We start from the raw sequence: 21576 nt of genomic DNA, 5'->3' as shown, positions 1-21576 counted from the left end.
AAAAGCCAAAAAAAAAAAAACAACCCCAAACTCCAATACTTCTGATATTTGAAGGGAGCATATAAACAGGAGGGGGAATGGCTGTTTATGAGGGTGGATAGTGATAGGACAAGGGGGAATGGTTTTAAACTGAGACAGGGGAGGTTTAGGTTATATATTAGGAGGAAGTTTTTCACTCAGAGGGTGGTGACACACTGGAACAGGTTGCCCAAGGAGGTTGTGGATGCCCCATCCCTGGAGGCATTCAAGGCCAGGCTGGATGTGGCTCTGGGCAGCCTGGTCTGGTGGTTGGCGACCCTGCACATAGCAGGGGGTTGAATCTAGATGATCGTTGTGGTCCTTTTCAACCCAGGCCATTCTATGGTTCTGTGATACCCAGTACTATAGTAATGTTATTATCACTAGCATGGCATAGGGATATATTTTACTTTCCAAGAACCAGCACAAAAACCTGATCATTCTGTATGTGCCTAACATACCTGCAGGAAGGCAATGGCTAACCACAGTGCAGCAGACACACCGAATCTTAAAATGCGGCTCCATGGTGCTATGTAACTCTCACTGCTTCTTGTAAGACTGGAAGAAGAATCCATTAAAGCCAGGTTTGAAAATCCCAGCACCTGAAGAGATAAAAGATAATATAAAAAATGTGAGGTAACAAATAGCTCTAGTTATGGCTCTGTCATTTTCCTCAAAGCAGGAAATAAGAAAAGAGCTGGGAATAGCAGCATGTTCATTATGATATAGCCCAGTCGTGGGATCCAGTATTATTACTGAGAAACAATTAAAAACATGATCTGTGCACAGATGTATATATTTATATTATCATATATATATTTACTAATATAAATAAACATACACAGCTAAATCTCATGACAAATCAAGACTAATTTTTCCTCAAAAAGTCTAAAAAGAGTCTACTGCTCAACTATAGAGAGATCTTATTTCTGCCAAATTCTAGCTTTCTAGTCACAGAATCACAAGGTTGGAAAGGAAATCCAAGATCATCCAGTCCAACCGCCCTCCCACTACCACTGCTACCACAAGCACTAAACCATATCTCACAGCTCCTCATCCAGGCGCCTCCTGAACACTTCCAGGGATGGTGACTCCACCACCTCCCTGTTCAGGCCATTCCAGTGCCTGACCACTCTCTGAGAGAAAAAGCTTTTCCTCATGTCTAACCTAAATCTCCTCTGGTACAACTTGTGGCCATTTCTTTGGGTCCTGTTTGTTGCCTGGGAGAAGAGGCCAAACCCCTCCTCATCACAACCTCCCTTCAGGAAGTTGTAGAGCGTAGTCCTACATATTCAAGAGATTACAAATTTTTGTTTTTCAAATGTAAGAATCTGAGATGTTTTTTTGAACAGAAATATATTTTCCTTCACTGTCCCATACAGCTGAATCTAGTTTAAATAAACAATCTAAACAAAGTTTCTGAATCAAAATAATGAGAGAAAAACTTGGTACTGAAACATTTACGTGATGAAAATTTGTGAAAATCATTCAGAAGTAAAACTACAATGGAAACACATTTGTGGTGGGATAATCCCCACCACAGGAGGAAGGGGCAGAGAACAGGATGATCAAAAGCAATACAACTTGTGGGTCAAGATGGAGATAACTTAATAAGCAATGAAAAGGGAACAGCAACAACATCCCAAACAACTAAAACAACTGATAAAAAAGCAGTCACCAAATAGCTCCTACAAGTAGAATAATGCCCAGGAATAGTTACCTAATCAGAAAAACCTATCCACTTCAGGGCTGGTTTGTTGTGCATGATGCTTTCTGGTCCCTTCGGGCATTTTGGGTCAGCTATTGAGGTTCTGTCTTTTCCTAGTTTCCTGGGAAGTTGTGTCCCTTTCCCTGCTTGCTAGGGGGCCACGAGAGAGAAACTGTGCAAACACTCCCGAGCAACAGCTGAAACACCTTTATGTTATCAACACTGTTGCAGCCACAGATCCAAAATACAGCTCTATATGGATTGCTGGGAGAAAATTCAACTCCATCCAAGTCATACCTCATGCAATACTCAAAACCTTAGTGACACTGCCAACATTACCTTCAGTACCTATAGAGTCACCATTGCAATGGTGACCAGTGCCAGCCAGAGGCTGCTTGGTGCCAGATACAAGACTTAGGACAAAGGAGACTCCTCTAGCACTTTCCAACTTCCTCCAACCAATACTTTGCCAGGCTTCTATACTAATACCACACAACCTGTAATTGTGATGAAGGAGAACTGAACAGTAACTTTACCAAAACTGGTAACTGCAGAAGCCAGCTTTTGACCATACAGTTTTCTCCTGATAGCTCTATCTATCCAGTGCGTTTTCCTTCTGGAGAAACTACATTTCAAACTCCAGAACAGCAATGAAAGACCTTAAAATTACTGGAGGTTTTCACAAACACCAATTTTAGTCTATTCAGGTATCTTTCACGACTTCCTCCACTATCAGTGTCAAGAAAGGGACTCTTCCAGAGCATATTCATAGAAGGAATTATCAAGTAAAATGTAAAAAAAGAAAATAAATAATTAAAAAAAAATAGTCTTTCCCTACTAGTAATAACAGGAACCTAAGAAGGTTCAACAGAGGAGGCTAGTTAAGTTTTGGGAATACTTGCTCTCTTTCCTCTCACTCCTTCCTTGTATCATGGCACTGAAGTTGGTCTGGCCAATATTTACCAAAGGTACTGAAACAGTTCATGAAGAATTAATTTGTTAACTGTCTTTAATTTAAAGGAAAAATAGAACAATAAAAATATATTAAAATGAATTAAAATATTTAAAAATATGTCAGAGAACCTCACATAAACAGCTATACACCTTAAGAGTACTTGCCAAAATAGTAGTTACCAAACCGCACTGAAGAAATGATTTTGAAAAGCTAAAGCACAATTTCTCACATATCCCTAAGTTGTAACTGAAGCTGAAACACTGCCTTATGTTATGACATCAGGAACAGAATTGGCACATTTCATTTCCTGCTTTATAAAAGGTCGCCAAATAGCAAATTAGCAGGGAGGAAACTCCAGTTGAGACAAATATAAAACCAGACATAAAGCTGTAGACTGTGGCCGCAGGGAACAAGTAAGCAAATAAAGAACTGAGCGCACACACAAACGTATCAACCTCCTAGCTGCTTAGGGTAACTCATCAGCTTAAGAACAAATAAAACTAATGGAGCTTTCTAAGCGTTTGTTTTTCCTCCTTAGCAAAACAGCACAGTGATGTGTACACCTGTACATAAGTATAAAAGAAGGTAGCAAAACAGTAATTCACAAAGCAACGTGCATGCAAGTGGTCTTGAAAGGCATCCGCAGAGTCTGCAGGAATTAAAATACAGACTGTTACATTTTGGATGTGAATAATAAAAAATAACAACTCTAGCAGTAATACCTCCAGAAAAAAAAGAACTGCGAGCACTTGAAAGAGAGGGTTTATCTTCCTCACTGTCTGAATTTCATTCCACTCATTGGCTATAAAATATGTTCTCCATATGCTCACTGGTGCAGCAGCACTTTTTACATCGCCTTCACCTAAAAAGAATACACACATTAAAGCTCTGAAATTGAATATTTTGGATCAATATCAAAATTTAACCAAAGTTCTGTATATTAACAAGTACAGCTGGAGTTACCTTCAACTGCTTTAACAACTCTGCCCTTAGGTCTTTCCCAGTCGATAAAGAAAATATCTACAGTAAGTTGTGAAACCAATAATTGCAAGAACTGCAGAGCCTGTAAAAAAAATAAAAAGAAAAGAAAATGAGAGAAATGGAACTCATAAAAAGTAATATACTTTGCTACACTTGAGGCTGCAATTTGGTTACTAAGTTTTGATATGTAAATATAATTACATGCTTGGAAGAACAGTAAGTCATGTGATGATGGCCAGAGTTATGAACAGAATCCAGCAAAATAATAAATTCCAAGAAATCAGCCCAGCATTTTCCACAACATATTAACCAGTGGTATGAATTCTGATTCAATATGCTTCCATGGAGACAGAATACTGACCTCTCAATTCTACATGAATGTTTGAAGATAATTATTTTAATCTGAGTTATGCTCATTTTTAATCAGGAACTGACTGCAGTTTCCTGCGTTAAAAGAAAGCATTGGCTTTCTTGATATGTTGTTAATTTATTTGGGTTTCCTTAACTTTTATCCTTGAAAGAGTAAATTTCCCTAGAGTCCTTAGACGTTTGTTTTCCCACTAAGGCTCCACAAAATAAGTTTCTATGGAAAAATAACATAATTCTTAGAATAACTGTTCACCTCTACACACAAATAAAATGCACTGCTCAAGCCTACTGAAAAAACAGATGCGTATGTTAAAGTGTCTTTAATATAAGAGGAAAAATATTTACCTTTAAACTAAAAGCACATGCTACGTATGTAACAAAAGCTTTCTCTTGAGATGGGAGTGGTAAAAGGACAGAGACGAACTGCTGAGCCTGTAATTAAGAACCAACATTGAAACAGTGCAGAAGGCAAACGTAACAGTATATGAAGGGCTCAGGACTGAATACCTTTTGCAAAAAAAGATCAATATTTAACATGCAATGGATTCAAATTTATAAAATACTTTAGCTGACTCTTAAGCAGACTGTAAGCACAAAGGAACCTAAGGAAAAGAAACAGGTGATCACAAGAATTTAAGCACACAGAATAGAATATCATATATGAACTTGCCTCAATGGTCTGATCAGAAAGGCAAAACAAAAAAAAAAGAAGAAAATGAATTTTTGTGTAAAAATGATAATATAAAATAATGCCATATTAATAGTTATTCATATAACACCAAAATCTGGGAAACACTTACTTTGAAGAACACGAGCCAATAAATCCCTGTGCCCACTGTGATGACAAAGAAAACGTTGGCAAGGTCTCCAGCATAAAAGAGTAAGAACTTGAAAACTGTCTGCAATTATAAAAGCACACTGTACAGGTTTGCAAAAATAGTTAAACCACGTATGTGTATGTTTGTATAAGATGTTAAGCAGCTCTCATTTCAGGAACCTCTTACTAGTGAGAAGTAGCCCCAGATATCATTTCTGTACTGCAGCCATAATATAATAACATAAAGAATGACTTTGAAAACAAAGGCCATTCAACTGATCAGAATAGCTCTACTGATAAATACTTTTTTTTTTCCTCCAAGCAAAGCTATTTCCTGAATGACAACATCAGAATGCAAAGAATGCAAAAAGCCTACTTCCTCAAGTGATCCTAACTCCAAGTCATAGTTCTGTGCAGGTAGGCTAGAAATTATTTCAGTTACCATAGGAAACAGAATAGTTATATCACAGGGAATGAATGACAGCAAAGGTCTCCTTAAAGAAAGGAAAATGTCCTTGTTTGGTTTACCAGCTTTTTATACCTGTAAGTCAATCACAGAACTGCCTGTACGCCTCTTCCAGCCTGCAGTCCTGAGAAGGGACCATAGCACTGCGAGCCCACCCAACACGCCCAACGTGATCTGAAATAAATGATAAATTCTTTGTAGATATTTTTAAAAAGACAAAATAGAAGCAAACCATTACACTGGTGAATTAAATGGCAATACAACTTACATCTGTCTGAATCTGAGCCTCCGACTGATTCATCTCATAATGGACTGAGAAGGAAACCTGAATATTCAGATAGAAAAAGTAAATCTCTGCAGACATTTTTTAAATGCCACAAGAATTGTAACCAGTGGTGGGTCCCAGCTGTTAGTTGATAGGCATTCCCATCTAGGGTTACAGTGTGGGTGCAACATCAATCTCTTTCTGCACACATCTTCACCAGATGTGCTACAGTGCCAAGCATAGAACCAGCACGTGTTCGTCCAACCCTTAGTGCTGACTTTACTAACGATAACACTGGGGATGAACCCCTACTACCTCCAGGTTCACACCTGCACCCCATTATAATCCTTTCAACTCTGCATGCATTTTTTCCATCTGAAAGTAGACACCACAGGTTTGATACTTTCCCTCTTACTGATGTTGATTAAAAGAAGATTTAATCTAATTACATCAACATACAATATCTTTAAGTGAGCTCAGACACCTTTCTTTTCCAACTTGAGTGAAATAAAAACTGTCACACAACACCAAAATTGCTCTCTCTAGCTATTTACCTATTCTAAGACCTAATTCTGTCGTTAAATAACGATATGATATTGACAGAGAAGAAGGCTGACTTTTGTTTTTCTATTCTTCTAATTTCCCATCCTTTCCTTCCTTTTGTTCAGCTGATACAGAATGCAAGGAATGGTTCCAGTACCAGGAATTTCCAGTTGAATGTCTATCTGAACTGGATACCTGAACTGCTGAGGAACGTTGATAAGCAGAAAACATTATTATTAGTATTTATTTGTGGCAGAATCATTGTTGTGTTATATTAAATTCAGTATTTTCATTTATTTATAAGCAGTGTGATCTAACAAGCAAACAAGGCACTAGTTTCTTTTTCCCTCTAGATACAGATTATTGAATTATTTTACTTTAAGAATTAAAGATCTCTTGCAAATAATTAACATAAGCAGACAAAAAAATAAAGGCTGTTATATATGCATTATCAATATTTTAACTTAAACCACAAATGATCTGAACTGTGTCATAACAACTTCCTCCTAATGCACTTCTTTAAAGAAAAACATTCACTTTCTTGCATAAAATGCTGCCTTTAGTGCACTGCACAAATCAGATACACTTTTAGTATTTCCTTTGCCCTACAGTCTAATTTACCATTATGCACCCAATTGTAAAATCCTACATATCTTGATTTAAAAAAGACTCGAGACAAAAGGAAGAGGCTTTTAACTGCTTCATCTTAAAAGCTTTGTTTTGGTGAAAACTTGCAACTTCAAAACTGAGCTGAACTACAGACTGCTTCGCTTTTTACAACCCCTCCAGCACGCTCAGTCAAGCAGAACTTCAACAGAACTAAAAGCTTGATTAACAAACCAGTACAATTAAGATAGCACGAGGGTCTCACCGTCACACTCTGGGTATCAGGGTTTTGGACAAGCACATCTGTGTAAGCAACAGTAACCAGAGGTGGGTAGATAGTTCCTTTCTGAGTGTGGGATACCAGACGAATTCTGCAGAAATACAAACAGTGTATTATTTAAACGTAGCAAATGGATGAGATGCTTGGAAGGTATTGATTGAAACTTGTACTAACAGAAAAACGCTACATGAAGAGAACAACCTGATGAATAGAATGGGCAATACAAACTCAGAATTGTGGCAATTCACATTTTAAAAGGAACCCAAAAGGCACGGACACAAATAGATAAAAGGAAAAGCTGGGCAAGGGCACTTATTTGTAAGATGATGCTCGAATCAATCTTTACATACTAGTCACATTCTGGAAGTCAATTGCAAAATGAGAGTTTTCTCAAAACACTGCAGAACAAATTTTTCTGTATTTATTTAGAATTTATTTAATTATTCTGAGAGGGGGTAGGAGAGGAACAGTTCAGGTCTCCTAATAAACTAATCCTTATTTTTTTGAAAAACATTATATGTACATCATAACAACCAGAGCTGGTACATTAAATAAACCTTCAAGATGCTGACCTGCATAGGTTACAAGACACTGCTAATCAGCAATCTTTTTAACTGTAATTTCATACTAAATTGTAAAGAAGTGCTGATAGAAGATCTCAATTTTATTTAGACATCAATCTCAGAGAAATATGTTATATAAAGAAGGAAAGAAAATGTTCTTTCAAAACAAATTCCACTGCAGATTCACAAGCAGTGATGACCCAAAAAGGCAGTCTTCCACTACAAGGCTACTGTATATATAACGACTACAAGACCATTCTGGATCGTATGACAACATTTATAGGCCAGAGCTTGTAAAAACACTGCAAAAAGAATATGGAATATCAAATAGCACCCTTATATAGTCGGCAATATACACATCAAAAAACCACAGAGGAGTTCTGATGACACTTGCTCATATAAGATGACTGAATGCCTGTTAACTTGCATTATGCAAACACAGATTGATCCATCTTAAGTGAGAAGTAATCACAGTGACTTTAAGCCCCACAAATCAGCATTAGGTATTCTCTCTCTCTCTCTCAGGAGAACAACCTACAAAAAAAGAAAAACTACAAAAAACCTGCTATTGTCAAGTAAGCATAGGAAAAACAGCACAGAACATAGGAGAAACGACATAACAAAACAACTTCCATTTAAGACACCACAAAATGCAGATTGCACAAGACTGTACATCACATGCATTTAATCACCTTATTGTTATTTTGCTAGCAATTCGAATTATTCTTGGTAGTTTTCCCAAGTCATTTTCTCTTCCACTCAATGTATCCACCAAAAAGAAGCGACGAGTCAAAAGCCAGTTGTTCATACTGCTGCCTTTGAAAAGAAAATGACAGTCTCATAATACCAAAGAAATTAACTCAATGCACAAGCAGGATGAAATCTAATAAAAACAGTGTGTACTCTTGTATTCAGGATGGAGAATTACATATTTTCAATTTAAACGGGTATATAATATCACCAGATAACCTTTTTGTGCATATTATTGATTGGACCAGTATCTTCAATCAAAATTTGCACATAGCAAATCAGAACGTGCCTAGAAAACTGATAAATTCACAAAAAAAGAGAAAGAAATTACAGTGGATGAAGCTATTTTAAAAAACAACTTGGAGACTGTAATTAATACAAAGCCTTAGCATTCTGAGTTATTTAGATTATTGGAATTCAGAGAATTGTAACTGGATATTCTTACCTTGATTCACATACATCTCACTGTACTGAAGATTCAGATTTAACACTGGCACAGCCCAAAGGTATTGCTGTCCACTGTCACCATTATATTCATAGAACAGGTCATAAAAGATTGGATTAGTAAAATCCACTAAAATCTTGGAAACGGAAATCTTGCACTACGAGGAAAAATCCATCAGAACACAAAGGTCACTTCAGCCATTTCATGATTTTCTCAACTCGTGGATTCTTCCCTCATAAAACTGCTGTGAAACCCGTTCTATACCCTTTGCAAAAGACAAGGCATTCCAGCTATTTGCAAGCAATTATGGCATGCTAATGATTACAAAGCTCATAAGAATGACTGCAGTTGAGCAGATAACCAATGAGGAGAATGAAGCTCTGCTAACATTTCTTCTGCTATTTTTCAAAAAACCAGGAAAAGATAATTCAGACACAGGATTAGAAACAGCACAAACACTTCAATCATGGAATATTATGTCTGGTTCTCTGCTCACCAGCACGAGAGGTACACTGCTACTTGATATAGGCCAGTGCAGGGCCATGAGGGTGATTAAGGGACTCGAGCACCTCTCCTATAAGGAAAGGCAGAGAGAGCTGGGACTGTTTAGCACTGAGTTACTGATGATACATAAAGCAATTTAAATCAAATACTCAGAAAAGCATTTTCTCTCTTACTTACACTTTGTTCATAAGTTGTTCCAAATACGTAAGCTGCACTCAGTTTAGTCTGAGTATCAGGACAAAGCTAAACAAAACATAACAATAATTAGGCTAATTCAATTAGGCTATTACTTTCTCACACTAAATACTCACAGGTACCCCAAGCAGCTTATATATTCAGCAGGTCCATGAAATATACACCGAGTTTTATTTTGTTCTATTTTTAAGGATCGCTTTTAAAGAGTAAGCAATAATACTTATTGTATTAGCATAGGTGTTAAAATGCTGTTTGAATTTATTCTTGCACAGCATTTTCCAATGTCATCACCAGCTCAGTAACCCATTTTCTCAAACACCCGTTTCCTTAAAATCTGGAAGGCAGAAACAAGACAATTCATCCTGAGAAGGTAACAAACCAAACAGCAGTCACCATCTAAATCCTGAACGTCAACTACTCTTCTGCAGATACCGAAGCATTTACAGTGAAGTGCACCAAGAGTGCATGAAGGGCTTAGAAAAGAGGACGAACAATTCCTGATTGTTTTTGCTTGTCTTCCTCTTATTGCCAGCCTAGAGAACTGCTGAGAGAGCCTATATCACTGCTAGACTGCTGAACGAATTATGCTTTGTTACATTCCATAGCTTCCAATTTTTGCTGTTTCTCAGAACTTTCAGGTATTTTAAGTGGATATTGGCCCACTGGATGATGGGTTGCTGAGATTATACTCTTCATTTTGGAGAGATCATCTTGAGACTCAATCAAGGGTTACTTTCCCTAATCTACCTACATTTATCTCATGAACTGTCACTACTATAGTAATGAGACACTTGGCTTTTGTTTGAAGGCTTTGCCTACAGGCAATCACAACACCAGGCTATCAAAAAAAGGCAATTACATCAAACCTACCTGTAAGAGGCCTCCTTCCAAACTTTGCCATTTAAGAAAGTTTCCTGCTGCATCATACGAGGCTGCAATAAACTGCAGTTTCACATCCTGATGACAAAAAAAAAAGAGACAAAGAGACAAACAACAAAACACTTTAGGGATTACTGTCTCATTGTTCTATGCACCTCTAAAACTTTCAGTATAATGATTTACTTTTCCCCCTTAGATTTTATACTTTTAATTTGGCATTTTACTTTTTTTTTGTTTTGAAACTTAATTATCTTTTTTTTCCTTTATAGCCTGACTTTCTGCTTGTATTTTTTTGTCCTCAAACCGAAAGCTTCCAAGAGAATGATTCAGTTTCTCTTGAGTGCACACACATAATTGCAGATATATCAGCCATTTGCTCAACTCAAATTCACAGTCTACACAAATTACCTACAACCTAAAAGCTACAAAACCACACTGCTGCTATGCTTCTACCAGATCATGCTTATTCAACTACTTTCACATTTGGTGCTTGGTTACACTGAGCTTTCTTGCTGTATGAGACCCTTAGCTCATGGCCTGAACCAATGGTTGAGCACCTGGAGAAGGGGCACAGCTGACAACAATACACCTGTGCAACCAGAAGGGGTGAGCTCCCTAAACTCATTTAAAGGCTGGCAGCCTTAAAGGACTGTAAAAAACACTTATTTGAACTTAGTGGAAAAGAACATGACTCTTTACTTTTTGATTCCTGCTAGGAGGCTTCTGACCTCCTATATTTATCTCAGTACTGGCAGGTAAAGGTAAACCTAACAAAAATAACAAATATTGAGATATTTTAATTGACAGTGACAGAACAGCTCAGTTATAACATGACTTTTTCTATTTTGCTGGAAGGGATTTAGTATATCTCTCCAGCCTCTTATTTCCATTTTCTACAGATATATAAGTATTTTATTTTATAGGCCTCTGCTGTTAGAACTGGCAGGACTGGAAGAATCTATTCATATTAATAACATTATACAGGTAGATATACCCTATGTAATCTGAAATCTACGCAGGTTTCTAATGTACAGTAGCCTCAGAATTTCAGCCTTATGATGAACACTTCTTACTTGTTAAAGCAGAAGCTGAACTGCAACACTGCAATCTTGTTTAATATAAAACACAACTCAACTTGGCTAAAAAGCCTATTAGTTTATTTTTGAGTCAACTGGAGGAAAGGATAAATATAGCAGTATAAATGACAGGTTACCACTAAAACTATTCTCTGTGATCTACTTAATCTGTATGAACTATTCCAGTTTTACTAACTTTAAAACAATTTCATAAAATAAAACACCAATTACTTATCTAAAGAAAATGAAATTCCTGAGCTGGAATGATAGATTGAATCAATTTTTGATAGAACTCAGCTTGTTCAGATTTGTAACAAAAGAATGAAAGTTTATATAATTGACATACAAAAAGAAATAAGTGCATAAGTGCCAGAAACAAGAGAAGGAAGGGCTTAAATAGCGTAACAACAATGGAGAATACAGTTCCCATCACTGCAACTGAAGAGAGAGCTGAGATAAAACCACAGATCAGACATGTCAGGGTGCAGGGTTTTTACTGACACCAGGAGTACAGCAGCAAAGTTACAGCACATCACTTACACCCTTATTTTTCTTATTAGCTCATGAGGAAAATTGACACAGCTGTAAGGATGTACGTACTTCAAGTAAGGGAAAAACACACACAACAACTTTCTTAAGACTTACAGAAATTGAAGTAGAGAATACTAGGAGTGAAGGACAATGCCTAACCTCCTATTAACTTAGAGGGGTATAAAAGATCTAAATTCTAGTTTATCACTGCCAATCCAGAAGAATCTTGGAGTCTTATTAAGGACTTACTAGCTGGCTTGTTTCCTGTGTCACACACAATTGATTCTGGTCAGATCTCTTACGTATGCTTATCTCTGCATTACGAATGTGAGTACACAAGTATGAGCAACAGAAATGTGTGTGCAAGTGTGAGTTAGTAAAATAATATTTTCCTGAGGAATTTTTTTTAACATAAATATAACTTTCTTCTTCCATACAGATCTACCACTGTTTTGTTATTAAGCTGCCTAAAAATCATCTTTAGTGGACTTGGATCTGCAACAAATTGAAAACTTTTTATGTGATGATGTCCTCTTTCTAACATCCAATTCCCCACATCTGTTGCCTATCACTTACCTCACTTCTTCCTTTAAAAGTGAAGACAGTAGGGAGATGATTTGTCTCAAGCACTTGGGATGCTAATCCTGGTTGATCGCCGTAATACAGCCACGGCAGATTATGCCTCCTGAAAAACATCACAACCTTTTCTCTAAAGAAACACAACGTTTTAAATCAAAGAACACTCAGAACAATAAACTCCATAGACACAATTCAAGACAGAATGCAATGGAAAAGGTAACTTACCAGAATGCTATTGAATGAACAATGCCTAGCCTTGCTGTATTGGCATAAATATATTGAAATAAACTGCAGGCATCTGTACTTGAAGAACTCAGTGAGTTCATATTCATCACACACATATTTCCAAGAGCTTGGCACGCTGTTAGATTAGAGTACAACTGCAATGGAGAAACACAGCAACACAGAAAAAAAAATCTATGAGCTCTTTTTTGTGAGATACAAATTTGTTACATTTAGTCATTCCTAAGCCTTCGCTTGAAAGTGATTTTGTTTTTTTTGCCAATATCTAATATTTTCTTCAAGTTATTCTGGTTCTACATTTTTAAAGGTCTCCAAACGGCAGCATGAAATCAATGCTCTCACTTTTTTAGAGGTTTTTTTTTCTTTCATTATCTAGATCATATGATGCAAAAAAAAAAATTAAAATCTGCATCTGAAAAATGAGGCTTTACTATAGCTGCATGCTTCATAAATATCCTCTCTTCAGCTTAGTACTTACTGTAATCTGCTGTTTCTAAACCTTGTATTTACATGATTGTTCGATTTTGACAAACAAACTGCTGCCACGTGATGGCAGAAGTGATTCCTGGCAGCTGCACACAGGTACCAATCACAGCACTAGTATTAACTTGCCATCACCTACTGCCTTTGCATGGGCCTCATGGGCCAGACCAGCAGCTGCACAAACATTCAGGCAGCACCTTGGAAGAGCTCAGCAGGAGAAACAGGATAAACTTACCTACGGGATGAGAACAGATTCAGTTGGTGAGCATCTCAGAGCAGTGTGTGTGCAATGGGGAGAAAGAGTGGGTCATGAAAAGTTAAAGCGTGGTTGAGAGGAAAGGAATATGGCAAAGCAAGTGTGTGGTAAGGGGGCTGGTAAACGAGGCAGGCTTATCCCCTTCACTGCTGTGCACAATTCTGTTGCTGCAGCCACTCTTCATGGTTACTGCCACCCAGAGCAATACGCAGTTAAATAAATTAACACATAAATCAAAACAGAAATAAAATGAAAGGTTCAATGGTTATCCTTCTCCATCACAGAACAGAATTATCAACTGAAAGCCATTGAAGACATAAAGACCAGCTGCCAATTTTTGAGGGGTTCCTCCCCCAGTACACTCAATAGAAAACTGACTATTGCAGGACTTTCACACTGTTCACCCTGTGAAGATTTCAGCCACAGAGACTTGCAATACCATTCATCAGAGCTTAGTAGTCTTTCTAAGCATTCTGGATATATATTTCTCTTATCTAGTCTTCTCAAAATAAGGTTATTTAAAACAAGGCAACTTCCACAAACTAAAGCCCCAATGTTAGAGGGGTTTTTATGAAGAGTACTTGTTTTGCATAAAAAAGCAAACTACAAACATTAATGAAACTCACCCAGCAGGCAGAGGCTGAGGCTTGCAGGTTTTTCAGAAACCAAGCTGATGTCAGTGTTACACCCTGTAAGTAAGGAACAGCTTCACTGTCTTTGTTCAGAACAATTAACTGAACACACAACAGTCTGGGAAACTGTCAAACAGAAGATGTTACTTATTTTTTATAAGAGCTTTCTGACCTTTGAAAATGTCTAAATCGATCCAGCTCTCTTCTAAACTCAACCACCAAAATGAAATCCTTTGTTTCACTTTGCTAAGTTAGACAAAGTACACGTAATAAGAGTGGAAGTACTGAAGTTTTGAGAATAGATTCTGTGACAAAGGAGCTCTTTTTACTGCACAAGGAAGTACTAATAATTTCAAGAGTAAAGAGTTGACTGGATGGTAAATTTAACTTGGAACCACATTTGCCAAGTTCATTTCACCACTTGCATTTTACAATTAGATTTAAACCAGACTCTTGAACCCTTCTGTGTGCTTCTGTGGTACGAGGGTACTTTAAATCAGAGTCCAATCCCCCTGCTAAAGCAGGTTCCCTACAGTAGGTCACACAGATAGGAGTTGAGACTGAGATGAACAAAGAAAGGATAAGATGTGCTTGCAAAATAAGGTAAGACTGATGAATGAAAGCTGAGGAGAACTACTTGAACAAATTTATTTTGGGTATATGGCAGGAGATGCTGGTTTAATACCTGCTTATACATCTTGAGTGACTGACAGGACACAAAGTTGGGCAAAACAGCAAACTCTGAATTCAGATTACAAAGTCTGAAAAAACACAGGAAACAAAGGGGGGTGTCTAGTGGGGAGATGAATATGTGGTAGGTGAACTGAGAAGAATGTGAACCCTGAGTATTTAGCCAATGGGGGGATAAGGGGGAGAGCTCACTATAGCATCAAGGTATAGTAGTAAAAAGAGGCTGGGCCTCTGATGGATTGAGAGATCCTACCCAGAAATGCCCTCAGTAGACTCTCCCTTTACTTGAATAAAGAAAGCTGAAGACTCCTCTGTCTCTTTCTGGGATAACTGAGCAAGCCTATTGGAGCAGAAATCTTCCCAACAAGATGGGTCTTGAATATTCCCAGAGAAGGAGATTCCACAGCCTCTCTGGGAAGCCTGATCAGTGCTCCATCACTCACACAGTAAAGTTCTTCCTCGTGTTAGTATGGAACTTCCTGTGCTTCAGGAAGCTTTCCACTTGTTGCCCCTTGTTCTGTTGCTGCAAAGAAGTCCACGCACAATAAATACAACAGACCACATACAACTTGTTTTGATACCAAACTCATGTAAATTACCACCACTTTTCAGCTTCCAAGATGTTCTTAAACCTATCCCAACAGAGTAATGCTTGCCAGATCTACATATCGACTATCCACTCTCTATGCTGATACAAATTACCTCACAATCACTGCGACTGGACAGCAAACCACCACCTTTGTTTTCCAGGAAGAGAATTTAACAGACTTACTGGATACAGCTTGAAAATGCTTCAGTATAAAAATACTTACTAGCTGTCCAAACCGAACAGTTGCAATTCCCTTTGGAGGTAAGCTTTCACGAGCGCTGAAACATAAACCTCCACTCTGAAAAAAAATGAAATTTAAAAATTTCCATAAAAATACAAATGTTTGTATTTTTCAACACAACTTTTCATTTTTCTGAACTTTGATGAAATAAGCATCCCTCTACTTACTAAAATATTTGGGCTGCTACAGTCACACGACTTGCTTACATCGATGAATGTCTGTTCACATCTTACACACCTATGGATTGCAAACATGAAGAAAACACTTAAAATGCAGTTAAGTATGATATTAAGTACTTAGTGAAAGCTGACTACATAAGATGTCTTTTAAAGAGGTAAGACCTAGTGATACCATGAGTATCTTCAACAATTCAAACTGAAATCCAAAACTCATTATTAGTTTGTTTCTACTGTCAGTGAAGAAGCAAAGAAATGATACAGTCAGTTATCAAAACAAACAACAAAAAAAGCCCACAAAAGCAAAACACACAAAAAAATCAAAAGAACATTGCTGGTCAGGTAAGGATTTTATTAAACACAATGCATATTAAGTTTGATATTGGCTTGAGAAATTCCAACTCATTGCTTTTGAAACTCTCACTAAGCTTTAAGGACGTATACAGTAGAAGCAAAAGAGAACATTTCTATTATCCAGAACTGTTTATATCCCATGGATACAGACTTTATCTCAGAAATATTCCATGTAAACAGAATATGAGACTTCCAAATTTATCAGTAAAAAGGAAGAATACTTACCTGCTTCCTAACACATCTGAAGCGGAGAACGACTCTGCGCTCCCATTACAAACTATGCACAATGCTTCATTTAGCAAAATGCCATCAACACTTCTTTCCACTGAGTTGAAAAGAAAAGCAGCTGTGATATAACAGCATGATGCACAGTATGTCATGCAGCTTAAAAAAAGTGCTAATAATGAAAGCATCAGTGCAGAGATCTGAAATAAACGCAAAGATTTTATCTCCTCCAAATCAAAAGCATAACTTGCACAAAACATCCACTATAAATGCATATTCTTATTTATTTATGTTGGGCTGATGGTTGGACTCGATGATCTTAGAGGTCTTTTCCAACCTTAATGATTTTCTCACTCTATATATGTATGTATGTATGCCAATGTGTTCTTTCTATAGTGCGTACACACCATCGTAGTCATGAAGTATTCCATGTATTGCTGCTTTGCTATTTCAAACCAAAAAGGCTCAGAATAGATATATTTTTTCATGTGACATTAACATTTCTAGAGGTTCCTAAAAAATTAAAATTAGTCATCCTGTAAAGAGTTACTCTCTAGTAGACTTGTAAGAAATTAAACCAAACTGGACATTAAATATTTAATTAAAGAATTACAGACATGTGAAAAGTCTTTTCCATCCCATGTCTTTGCAAATGAAGAAAACTAGAGCTCCCAAAAACTTTTTTAACATCTTTTAATAAAGTCATTCTTTGCTCTTTGCTTTTTTTTTACTATGCAAGATTATAAAAAATGTATTTAATACAGAAACTAAAATGAACCCCAAAATTCATTTTCTGTGTTTACTGAAATGCATCTGTAGCCACTACGGGGCATCAGGTAAGAGCTGCAGATTTAGGGAGGCGTTTGTCAGGGAATCACAGATTTAGTGCACTTTAGGGAAGCGTGAAATCCACAGATCTTAACACACAATGGCTTGCTTGGTGCACTCAGGCTACCTGGTTCCACCTGCTCATGTATCTGTAATTCCTGTACTGCAAAGTACCTATGCATTATATTCTCCAAAATATTTGTGTGGTTTTTTTTGTCTGTACTGAAATTGGTTTTACTCCCCATTTCACCACTACTTCCATGTGCCAACCAGCTTCAAGAAAGTGATGTAGTGTTGCAGTATTCTTTTCTACAACTCTTTCTCATTAGCTTTCATTTCAAGGAACAGTGATAAAGATTTGCTGTCTTTGAGGAACAAAGCTTGAGATCAATAGCAATGCTAAACTGTTACCTTACAAATGCAAACATATGTTAAATTTCCTTTTTTATTTAATAGAACTCAAATATCTAAAACAAGCAATAATATCTCATAACTTGCATATGTTTCTTACCTAATATTTCATTACTGAGGCATTTACATTTTCCTTCAGAAGTCAGGCCCTTAGGGCAAGTAATACAATTCCATCCGTCTTGAGTAACCCCACTCTAAAATTAAACATACAATTATTAACTTTTTCAAAAACAATCATCAAATACCTGTGAAGAATGACTGATCCAGATGTTCTTTAATAGAAAATGTGTTCAGATACAACATAATTCTATGCAAAGACAGACCAAAAAAAGTGTTTTTAAGTTTTTCTGAAACATTTGTTAACACCTGCGGTAAAGACTAGAGTTCACTGAAAGTGCTGTGTTTAAAAAAGATACAGAGATACATATACAGAAATAATGGAAATGGAGAAGTCTTAGAGTTGATCAGCTCTCGTAACTGCATGCGTGTATCTGAACAGTTCACAAGTACACTTCTGTTATATTAAGGAGTAAGGGCACCACAGATTAAAAACAATGGGGGAAGTGAAGATGGGGGAAGTATAATGTTATTCCCTTCTCCACTGCCATGGGATCAAAGAAGATTACCACCAGTACAAATGGAATGACAAAAATACCGACAGATATTTGCCAAGGACTTTGTCTAGTGAAACAAGATGAAAAGAAGAGAAAACTACTTGCATTACCCAGTTAGTCGCTAAACTTATGTAGTTAAGCTCATCTCTTGAGTTTTCCTACAGCTATCAGAAGGAAACTATTCTAGAACCACAGAATTGTAGAATGGTTTGGGTTGGAAGGGATCATTAAGATCATGTAGTTCCAACCCCCTGCTACAGGCAGGGACGCTTCCCTCTAGACCAGGTTGCTCACAGCCCCATCCAGCTTGGCCTTGAATGCTTCCAATGAGGGGGCATCCACAGCCTCACTGGGCAACATGTTCCAGTGTCTCACCACCCTCACAGTAAAGAATTTCTTCTTAGCATCCAGTGTAAATCTACCCTCTTCTGGTTTAAAGCCAGTCGCTACCTGCCCTTATAAAAAGTCCCTCCCCAGCTTTTCTGTAGCCCCACTTCAGGTACTGGAAGGCCGCTGTAAGGTCCCCTAGGAGCCTGCTCCAAGCTGAAGAACCCCAGCTCTCTCAGCCTGTCCTTGTAGGGGAGGTGCTCCAGCCCTCTGATCATCTTCACTGCCCTCCTCTGGACTCGCTCCAACAGCTCCATGTCCTTCTTATATTGGGGGCCCCAGAACTGGACACAATACTCCAGGTGGGGTCTCACAAGAGCAGAGTAGAGGAGCAGAATCACCTTTCTGGACCTGCCGGTCACATTTCTCCTGGTGCAACCCAGGATACTGTTGGCCTTCTGGGCTGCAAGCACACACTGCAGGCTCACGTTGAATCTCTCATCAACTGACACAATCAAATTCTTCTCCTCAGGGCTGTCTCAAGCCATTCTCTGCCCAGCCTGTATCTGTGGTTGGGTTTGCTTTGACTCAGGGTGCAGGACCTTGCACTTGGCCTTACTGAACTTCATGAGGTTGGCATGGGCCCACTTCTCAAGCCCTTTGCGGTCCCTCAAGATAGCATTCCTTCCTTCTAGCGTGTCAGCTGCACCACCCAGCTTGGTGTCATTCTAGAATTTTTTTCTCCTGGAGAAATATTACTTCTCTGTTTACTCTAGAGGGAGAAAGATGGTTAAGGCTGGTGCCTCCAGCTCTATGCTTTGAATATGACACTGAATTGTACTTTAATTTGTCAAGACAGGCAGAAAGAATTGAGCAAACTACAAGGGTACATAGCTATAATTACAGTAACATAAAAGCAGCAGCTCATTTCAAAGCAAAGTATCAAGGAGTAAGAAGATACAGCCTGAATGTAACAATCTATAATAGAATTTATGTAAATAAGACACTTATGAGCTGCAATACTTCTTTAGCATTCCATAAAACACTGGTTGGTGTCTGCCCAAGGGTAATATAACATGAGTAATATGAAGGTAATATAACATGAGACAGAACACAACAGCACTGGAGGGAAATTGAACATTTTAAATCCTCTTGCTTTGACAGTGGAGTCAAATTTTTAATGAAAAGATGCCTCTGAAATAATATATCATTCTAAAGAGAAATATATTCTTACGGATAAACATGGTTTTAAAGTAAAAAAATTCCAAGTAAAGACTATTTCTCAAAATTATTTGAAATTAAAAACAGCTCGCAGTCAGATGGAAATCTAGTATCAGTATTATGGCAAAGTATGCAAAGTTCAATACTCACCATATTTGCCGGGCATTTTTCACAAATAACAGAGGACCCACCGTTATTAGAAACCATCCTATACCCTGGCAGACATACACATGAACTACCTGAAAACAAAAACAAGCTTTTAATCTATATAAAATTGATTTTTTGTCACAGAATACTAAGAGCAATTGCTATTTTTTCCTCAAGGAGTCAAAATAATTTTTCAGATGTACGCATAAAACACAGAAGTAAGATGTGAACATTATCCTGTTTTTTAAAAAAAAGTTCATGTTATTGTATCTAGCGATAGGTTTTGGAAGAATGTTACAGGGTTGAGTGAAACACGAGCGGGCTAAGGAGGAACACATAAAAGTGGCACTTTTGTGTTTTTTCTCCAGCTCTATCAGTTGGTTTAATAATACCACAGTGCTATCCTTAGCCCACTCTCTACATCGTTACCAGCATTATATATCTGAATTCAGTTTTTATCCTTTGAATACGATGAAAAGGAAGCTGAGGGGAGAACTTATTGCCCTATTCCATTATCAGAAAGGTGCTTACAGTGAGAGTGGGGCTGGTCTCTTTTCACTGGTGACAGGACGAGGGAAAATGGCCTCAAGTTGTGCCAGGGCAAGTTTAGGTTAGATATCAGGAAACACTTCTTTAAGAAGGGGTTGTTAAGCAGTGGAACAGGCTCCTCAGGGAAGTGGTTGAGTCACCATTCCTGGATGTGTTTAAAAAGCATTTAGAGTTAGGGTAGTATGGTCAAGTTGTGGTTGGACTCGATGATCTGTAAGGTCTTTTCCAACCTGAGTAATTCCATGACTCTATGCTCACCTGTGAAAGTTCATCAAACTATAGAAGTAGCTTTAAAGCTATTTTAAACACATAAAATTTTCCATGTGAACTAAGGTTTATCTTGAAATTTCAATGAATAACATTGAAATTCATGTAAATACTACTTTAATGGCACTTGCTAATGCTCAATAGCTTTTTTTCCATAAACTTTTTAGTCTCTCTATCATGGACATTTCTCCATATGTTTAAGCACATATTATAAAATAAAATTGATTCTAAGTGCTAATGAACTGTATTTATGAACTCCTAAATCTATGTAATGAACTGTATTTATGAACTCCTAAATGTATATAATGAACTCCTAAATCTGGCCGCGTAAAAATCATGTACAATGATGTGAAGTGCTCCACAACGTTCAAGCACCACTAGCATCCTTACCAGCCCAGTTTTACAGAACAGTTGTCAAAACGGTGGGTTATCCTGCCAGAGATTTAGACGGGACTTGAGATTTCTCAATCAGAGGGCGGTGAGGCGTTGGCACAGCTGCCCACAGACCTGTGGCTGCCCCATCCCTGGCGGCGCTGAGGGCCAGGTCGGTGGTGCCCCGGGCAGCCTGAGCTGCTGGGCGGCGTCCTTTCCCACAGCAGGGGGCTGGAGCTCGATGGGCTTTAAGGACCCTTCTAACCCGAGCCGCTCCGTGCTTTGGTTCCGTTCGCCCCCCCCGCACCGCCACTCGTGCCCGCCCCGCTCACCACCGGCGCTCCGCCTCTGGTGCGCCCCGCAGGGCCCGCAGGACAGCTGCGAGATGTCGAAGTAGCGCGCATCGCCGCAGTCGCCGGGA

At 38.0% G+C, this 21576-nt stretch overlaps 1 protein-coding gene across 1 annotated transcript; it reads right to left on the bottom strand.

Annotated features, from left to right (window-relative positions):
- Positions 1-334: 334 nt before the first annotated feature.
- LOC100543821 (meckelin) lies at positions 335-21575 on the bottom strand (the record flags this gene model as incomplete). Its single annotated transcript, XM_010709126.3, has 21 exons — positions 335-620; positions 3404-3543; positions 3645-3744; positions 4377-4463; positions 4832-4930; positions 5390-5488; positions 5583-5639; positions 6994-7099; positions 8264-8387; positions 8767-8923; positions 9448-9513; positions 10336-10422; positions 12528-12636; positions 12756-12910; positions 14139-14201; positions 15647-15721; positions 15832-15901; positions 16420-16519; positions 17759-17852; positions 19971-20059; positions 21488-21575. Coding segments are annotated over 21 exons (2115 nt in total), but the record flags the coding sequence as incomplete, so codon positions are not given.
- Between the last annotated feature and the right edge of the window lies 1 nt (position 21576).

This window comes from Meleagris gallopavo, chromosome 3 (assembly GCF_000146605.3).
Source record: "Meleagris gallopavo isolate NT-WF06-2002-E0010 breed Aviagen turkey brand Nicholas breeding stock chromosome 3, Turkey_5.1, whole genome shotgun sequence".
NCBI classification, from domain to species: domain Eukaryota; kingdom Metazoa; phylum Chordata; class Aves; order Galliformes; family Phasianidae; genus Meleagris; species Meleagris gallopavo.
Note: the sequence above shows the minus strand (reverse complement) of the source record. Positions and strands in the feature narration are given on the sequence as shown.